The sequence below is a fragment of the Saccostrea echinata genome, unplaced genomic scaffold, assembly GCF_033153115.1.
Source record: "Saccostrea echinata isolate AGI-Se365-2 ecotype Australia unplaced genomic scaffold, CSIRO_AGI_Sech_v1 ptg000056l, whole genome shotgun sequence".
NCBI classification, from domain to species: Eukaryota; Metazoa; Mollusca; class Bivalvia; order Ostreida; family Ostreidae; genus Saccostrea; species Saccostrea echinata.
Genome location: NW_026889805.1, coordinates 6,291,280 through 6,299,998, shown reverse-complemented (window position 1 = coordinate 6,299,998; position 8,719 = coordinate 6,291,280). Strand labels below are relative to the sequence as shown.

The 8,719-nt window shown below is 34.0% G+C and overlaps 1 protein-coding gene across 1 annotated transcript; it reads left to right on the top strand.

The window, feature by feature from the left end:
• Positions 1-2,246: 2,246 nt before the first annotated feature.
• LOC133173641 (uncharacterized) lies at positions 2,247-5,382 on the top strand. Its single transcript, XM_061308626.1, has 4 exons — positions 2,247-2,409; positions 3,505-3,628; positions 3,716-3,881; positions 5,238-5,382. The coding sequence occupies exons 1-4, from the start codon at positions 2,285-2,287 to the stop codon at positions 5,333-5,335; spliced, it is 513 nt and encodes a 170-aa protein (XP_061164610.1). The 5' UTR covers positions 2,247-2,284; the 3' UTR covers positions 5,336-5,382.
• The last annotated feature ends 3,337 nt before the right edge of the window (positions 5,383-8,719 follow it).

The window sequence follows — 8,719 nt, the reverse complement described above, 5'->3', positions numbered from 1 at the left end:
TAGGGCTTTCATACTTCACATACATGTAAATAATCCTTGTAACAAGACCTTACTTTTGATACCAATAACTTTGACCCTATGACCTTGACCTTGGAGTTTGACCTACTTTTGAAAAACTTAAACCTTGACTTTATTTTAATTTAATTTTTATTTTATTTTAAGTCCCTCTCGAGAATTTTTCACTCATATGGAGACGCCACCACTTGCCGGGGGAGAGCTGCAAATTTTGACCTATAATCGGCACTCAGGGCCATTGAGCAGTGAGGGATCTTTTTCGTGCCAGCACCTACTGCGACACAGGACCTCGGTTTATACGTCTCATCCGAAGGACCAGTCTCCACGTCCAACAGTGGGATTCGAACCCGCGACGTAAGGATCAACTCCTTACTCCGCGACTCTAGAGTAAACGCTCTAACTTCTGCACCACGCCGGCGACTTTCACATATGTATTTCTTATGAGAAGGCCTTTCCTTGGGCACCATTAATTTTGACCATTTGACCTTGATATTTGGCTTACTTTTGAAAAACTCTAACCTTTTCCTTATCTTTTTAATGAGGTTGCTGCTAGGGCTTTCATATTTCATAGGTATATTCCTAGAGACAAGACCTTACTTTGGGTACCAACATATTTGATTTGCGTTTGAGAAAGTTTAACTGTTTAACCTTCGCTATAAGTTGCTATACGGGGACATCAATGTTTCACAAACACATTTAGTTTTAATTCCAATCTTTTTTTTTTTTTTTTGCTTTTCTTTCTATGGGAATATGATCACGCATTTGAATACACATGTTTATTCATGTTTTATACAAAATAGGGTATTCTACAAGACGTTCATAAGGAGAAAATTTAAAATAAAACTGAAACTACTTTTACTAACAGCAGTACATTAATAACGTTATTTTTATATGAAAAAAATTACCAAAATGGTGAATTTAATTTTGAATTTTAAGTTATCGTATTTTTAAAATTATTTCACACTAGAAACTTAACTTTGCATTCTTGCTATTTTTCCTGGGCTAAGTTAAAGATCGTAGCAGTTCCCCTAGGTGGTTGGCTAGATATCTAGCAACAGAATAGTATTAACCGTGTTAACTAAATCCAGGAGAAGAGAACTTGTGTAAGTTGTCAGAACTTGTTTTCAGTACTTTGTATCTCAATAAAAATTAAATATATTCAAATCTAGGTTTAAAGACGCTCTGTATGAATAAACACTTGTTCAGTTGTGAGTGTCCGTTTAAAGGTGCTTAGACACAGATTTGAAGTTAATATTTTCTCAAATTTTCTGTATAATTTCATGACTTATATGTTGTTATATCATTTCACACGAAATTATAATAAAAAAAACTTACTTTATCTGGAAATTATTGAAACTCGTTTGATTGTCACATTCTTGCACTTTCACAAACTAAATTTTATCCTCAATACTTAAGAAAAGTAGAAATTTTGTTGTGTGTTAATGAAAAATATTTAGATTATAATCCAGAAAATACAGAGTAGAAATGTGAGAAAACAAAACCAATTTACCAGTATGTATGCAGAATTTAACAAATTGAACACACCCGGGAAAAGTAAACTGTTTTTGTAAACAGGGCACGAGCTCTGTTATTGCTAACGTTTAACGTTTCACCGGGTGTGTTCAATTTGTTAAACTCTGCACACATCACTGAGCACGGACTGACAATACTGGTGAGTTGGTTTTGTTTTCTCACATTTCTACTCTGTATTTTCTGGATTATAATTTTAATACTTTTCATTAATACACAACAAAATTTCAACTTTTCTTAAGTATTGAGGATAATATTTAGTTTGTGAAACTACAAGGATGTGCCAATCAAACACGTCCCGAAATTCGTAGTTTCAATAATTTCCAGATAAAATAAGTTTTTTATTATATTTTCATGTGAAATGCTATTAACAACATATAAGTCATGATATTATACAGAAAATTTGAGTACTTCAAATCTGTGTCTAAGCCCCTTTAAGATCGTTAACTCTATGATCTTAATTGAACGCAGCCCTGTACCTGCATGGTCATCATTTCTAATTTGGTGGCTAAAATCTTGCAATCATCCTCATCACCAGGCAACTTATCTTATAGAACAGATGCTGCTTATATTCAATTCACATCAATATGTTATGAACCAAGCTTATTTTAGGTCCAGAACAGTAGAGCTGCAGTCTGAACAGATACTAGATTGGGAATGGTTTATCGGTGTTTTCAACATTTATTTTCTGATCATTTCAGTGACTGGTGATTTGGTGTAACAGTTTTTATCCCCAGTCATGTCTGCCGATAAAGAAATTGATCACCTGGTGCGCTCCCTTGGACTGACCCCTCACCCTGAGGGTGGCTTTTTCTCTGAGCAGTATCGGACTGACAGACAAGTTACATTTATACAAGCTAACAAGTAGGTATGCCAGGGTTAGGTCGGGGCCACAACAGTGGATGAAGTTTGTGCTAGGGTTAACATATTTCATAATATATAGTCTTCTGAGGACCAAGATTACTCAGGTTAGTATTGTGGTCCATGGGCCTTTTTTTCAAATTTATGTATGTGGTTAGGAGTCTTGCAGGAAAGGAAGAGTACCAAGAAGGGTGGACTCTAAACAGAAGCCTTTGTTCTTTTTCTTTTTTTTTTTTGAAATGAAGAATATCAATAATTGTAGAAATTTGGCATCTACATGTATTTCAAATAAATTTAACCTGCAGGATGTTTGAACAAATTCAAATAATGATTATACTAGTACTAGGTTTATCTCAGGTTTTACCATGTACAGTATAGATAACTGCAAAGTAGCAATTATAGTGACATAGGTTTATGTCAACTTGTCATTTACTCATACATTTAAAAATTTATTATGAAAATGTGCCCATGACCAGTTGACAACATATTTTCTTACAAGTCAACCTAGTGATCTGATAAGTCGACATAAAGAACTGACAAGTCAACAAGATCAACTGACAAGTTAAAATCACTTAAATCTTTCATGACATCATATTTGACAAATTGACTTAAATATATGACAAGTCAACATAATTATCTGACAAGTCAACATATCCTCTAACCAATTAAAATAATTTTCTGACAAATCAACATCATACAACTATGTCACCTTGTTAGAAAATTATGACTTGTTAGAAATTATTTCCAGTTGTCAGATAAATGTGATGATTTGACAGATAATTTATAATGTTGACTTCTCAGAAAATTATATTTTCTTGTTAAAAATTATATGGATTTATTATATACAGTGAAACTTGTCTAATCCAGATGTTTGTATTATGAAATCTTGCCTAATCTGATATAAACTTTAAGTCCCTTTCATTAAATTCAGTGGTTTAAAATGTTGTCTAATCCAGAATGTTGTCTAATCCAGCCAATTTCTATGGAACCAGTGGTGTCCGGATTAGACAAATTTTACTGTGATTAGGATTAAATTAACTCAAATTTACTTTAATTAAACAAGGTGTAGTTTTATCCCTCCGCCTTTTTTATTTTCAGATTTCAAGGACCCAGAGATGGTGGCAGTTGTATTTACTATCTTTTAAAGTCTGACAAGTATGTGTCTTTCCATTTACCTTTGTTTGACGAGATCTTTCTGTGGCATGCAGGGGGACCATCAAAAGTGTGTGGAATCATCACTTTTCTTTAAATCCATGTTTATTTATAAACTTTCTAGATCAGTAATCGTATTAAATTTTCCTCCATCTAGATATATACAATAGACAATGAAGGAAAATTAACACAGAAGATTCTAGGAGATACTTTGAAAAATGGTGATTATCGATACCAAGTAACAGTGCAACATGACACTTGGTATGCAGTGGAGCCAATGGAAGGGACACAGTACACTCTCTTTGGAGCTGTTGTTATTCCAGGTACTTCTGCATTCTTAATGGCATTAGTTAACTAATTTTGGGAGTTCAGAGAATTAAAATTAACCAAGATAGTTTTCAGTGATATGCATGTAAATTGCAAAACTTTAATGCAACACTTATAACGAATTTTAACGTCTGTTTTTTTAATAATCAGGACAAAATGTACAAACTGGATACCAAAAGGACTATATTTGGTAACGACCAATATTTGCCCCCAAAATCAAACTTTGACAGAGAAATACCAGTATATAATTATGTTCTAAAACGGGGGACATCTGCAGACTTCAAAGCAATAAATATTTTCATCAGCCATGACATCATATGTTAGATATGATGTCAGGAATATGACGTAAATTCAAAATTACCATGATTTTTTGTGAAAAAGGTGTATATTATGTCGATATACCACATATAGCTCTTTGTACTTTTTTAAACTCGTATGACTCGAAAGATCAAGTGAAATGTTTTGATCAAAGACTGTCTGGCATCCCTCTTTCCCTCTCTGTGTTTTTCATGTTTTTGGCTCACCTGAACTAAAGGGTCAAGTGAGTTTTTTTTATCACTCATTGTCCATCATTTATCTGTCCATCCATCTCCAAACTTTTCACATTTTCAACTTCTTAAGTACCGGTGGACCAATATCAACCAAACATGTTACAAAGTATCCTTGGATAATGGGGATTTAAGTGTAAAGGGCCATACCCTCTTGAAAAGGAAGATACATGTAATTAAAAAAAGACAAAAAAAATCAATGTCTTAAAAGAATCTTCTTCTCAAGAATCACAAGGCACAAAAAAAACTTATATGCAAGCTTTCTGACAAAGAGTACACTCAATTTTGTTCAACTGAGGGTCCCAGGGGTACTCTATGGTGGGGTTGCACAGGACATCAAAATTTTACATTGGAATATTTAGGGAAAAAATCTTTAAAAATCTCCTTCATAAGAACAGCAGAGTTATGACCAGGGGAAGTGTGGACCACAACAGGACCTCAAAGTTTTATATACAATATGTAAGAATAGACAGGAATTTTATTTTTCAAGAGTAGCAGGCCACATTAAATCATATTGATAAGCAATGACCCCTGCAATAGGGGATGAGTTTTGCAAAGCTAGGAATTTGTAGGAGCGAATCTTTTCAAGAGTAGCAAGGCTACAATAAATCACATTAATGTGCAAACATTCACAAGTTTTGTGGACTTAAGTTTTTAATTTTACAAAATATAAGTATAATATATATAAGTTTTTTTTTTTTAATTTTACAAATAATGAACTTTTAGGCTGAGGTGGGGCTAAAATTGGAATGGGGGACTCAGGTTAGCATTGTGACCCATAGGCATCTTGTTTCTTTTTTGAAGGATGGGATTTACAAGACTGGGCTCAAGGAAAGAGGGCAGATATGCTACAGAAATTCCCACAACATGGAGAGCTAATCCAAAGATTGTGTAAAGAGTAAACTGTGTTCAACCCCTGAGAATCTGATCATGGCTGATGATATATATGCAGAGTATTAACAGATTTTTTTCATTCTAATAAATTTCTATAAAAAATAAATAAACAATAAATTTCTAGCACTAGAGTAAAATTTAATAAAAATGTTCATCATTTGCACATATGTATTCTAATACTGCCCAGACACAAATTATGTTTGTCTTACATTATACTGGCAAGCAAAACTAAAAATAAGTCTTGTTTTTGTATTCAAAAAAATACAACAAAAATAAAGCTTTCTATAAATTAAAAAAAAAAAACTATCTTGGAAATATTTGCACACAAGTAAATTTCATGATTAACAATAAGATTTTCAATCTCCTAATAGAAATGACAAAATATCAATGAGCTGAAAAAAGATTTGAAATGATAAAGAAGAGAATGATTCACAATCAAGATTCATGAATTACAAAGAGGACACTGTTAAAAGATCAAGAGAAACTGATATTCTAAATGCATAATGCTTCAGCAGTTTATCAACACCCTGTCAACAAAACAAACTATTTTTTAAAATGAAATAGTTAACAAACACCCTGTGTCTGATTCTGTAAAAAGTGAAGTATATATTATTAATGGGATTCTCCCTTGAGACTGTATATCTATATAGAACTCTGCTAATAGTCTAGATAGTTTTAGAACAATTTGTACAATAAAGCTGCAATGATGCCAACATATTAAAACAATAGGCCCATTGGCCAATACACTCACTTCAATAATTTTAACCCTGCTGTTCTTCAAAAGATTCTTTTTTCTCCTTTATTGCCTGACGCCACGTGCGTCAGGCAGTATAAGGATTAATATTTCAGGGATCCGAAACTAAGCGATCATTCTTAATGAACTAGATTTTGTGCAAGCTGATTTACATCGGAATTTGTTACCTGGATTTAAACAAATACAGTTTGCAGAAGAAAGAATCATATAACTGATGCAAAATAATGATGTGTTTAATTCCTTCAGTTCTTTTGCATACACATGTTTATTCTATGCGATTCTTTGTACGGACATGTCCGTGTAACATTTTTTCTGCGTTTCTAAACTACTGGATCAGTCCATTTGCCTTCTAAGAAAGGGGTGACACAATGATTTCACGCCAAATGTCACATGAAAATTATCTTCGCGCCTTTTCCTTGGGTTGTTCTATTGAATGGGTGTGATAACTTCTATGGAAATAAATAAAGTTTATTCTTTTAACATGATTCTTAAGCTCCTGATTTTTTATTAACAGTAAATTTTATCTCATTTTATAAGATAACACATTGTACATGGACAGGCAACACTAAAGCAGGGACCTATATACTAGTTAGTATATAGGTCCCTGACTAAAGCAATGGATTTGCTGATTATTCTTACTATTTATCCCATAAGTGGACTTGTCTAATCATAAACAAACTCCCTCCACCTAGTAAATTGGACATCCCTTCTTGATTCAGTCTGTTTTCCACCTAGCCTTTCTTTCAATATTACATTTATTAATAATGTACATTACAAGGTAAGGTTTTTAAAAAAAAAGCTTAGAAAGTCAGCGAGTAGCATATTATTTCATGCTTTGTGATAAACAAGGGTTTCCTTTTAATACAGTGACAAGAGTGTAGGTCAGTACCCGTAGAGGAATGGGCTTCACTCTCGTAAAGTTCTAAGTAAAGAATCGGCAAAATGAAGACATCATGATCTGTTCTTTTCATTTTTCATTTCATAAAAAAGCACGTTATTATAAAAATGAGAAAGGTCCTGAAATCGATTGAAAAGAAAAACTAAACAATTTCAAAACTGTATATAACTGAAGATGTATTTTAAACTCATTTATAGTACACGTATATGGTAAGACCATCGATCATCGCGTGAGTTTTGTCCAAGGGGGGGTGGGGGTGTTTTTAGTATCATTCTTGTTTTGCGCTAGCTATAAAATGTACAGGTCATTTACTTTGATTTCTAGAGCAGCATTGAAGCATTTTTGTCTCAAACACTTCAAGACAACTTTCTGAGTTAAAACTGTTCATAATTTACTTCGTCGTCGAGAACGACGGAAAACGTACAGACCAGTCTATAAATAGAGGCCGTCTCATCAATCTATCACTGACCAGGGAGTGTGCATAAAGAAGTGAGCCCTCTAGTAAGAGAGTACATGTTATATGAATTTCTTTAAAACGAATCATCTAACTATTTTCCCCAGAATTATCAGTGGCGGATCCAGGAATTTCATATCGGGAGGGCGCAGTAGAAGGAAGGGGGTCTGTATTGAAACCCCAGTGGGTCCAGGGCAAAGCCCTGATGGGGGTTCGGGGGCGAAGCCCCCGGAAGCTGACGAATTCTTACAAATAAGGTGTTTTTCCTTGATTTTAGGATAATAAACATATAAGTTCTACTTATATGTAGGGGGGGGGGGGGGGGCGTACGCCCGGCGCACCGGTGCTGGATCCGGGATCCGCCTTTGATTATAATCTACGCTAGCGCACTTGCAGTTTCATCCCAACGTAACTAGTCAGCCCGTGGGCTAACTAATAAATGACCAAATAGTGGCATGTCTTAGATATTCGTTAATCTGTAGTATTTGGTTATGACATTTGAGAAAGTCAATTGTACGTCTTGTGTAATGGAGTATCGCAACTATGATGACGGAAACGTTTAGCACCTCTCTTGCATATACATTCCATAGATATTGATTGATTAGTCAGGCAAGCTTTTTGAAAAGCTATTACTTGTATTCTGATGAAAATTGTGATCCCATATTATGTCTCATCCTCACTCTATTATCTCTGAATCCACACAACAGATAGATGCTTCAATATCAATATGACTAACATGGCTTTACATGCAGTTATGGAGAAAAATCTTTTCCTGTATAAATACATTATGTAAAAATTGATTCTGATTTTCTGATCTAACCCAGGGTTCATAATTAAAATAAAAACTGAATCCACTCAACTTGGGAATGTTTACAAATTAATGGTTCTATTGTGGTCCTTGAGGAGCTATTTTAAACTTTAATCCAATATATTCCAATGTAACATTGATACCCTATTGTGGCCCCACCATGCCCCTGGGACCATTATTTGAACAATTTTTAATCAACAGTATGTCTTGAAACTTTCACATAAGTTTCACCTCTTCTGATTCAGTGATTCTTCTTCAGAGGATTTTAAATAATTTGTTCCTATATATTCCAATGTAAAACTTTTATCCCCTGTTGTGACCCCACCCTACCCCAAGGGCTATGATTTGAATAATTAGAATCTACACTACCTCAGCAAGCTTTCATATGTTTCAATTCTTCTGGTCCAGTGGTTCTTGAGAAGATTTTTAAATTACCCCATCCATATTTGCATTTTTTTAATTATCTCCCTTTGTAAGA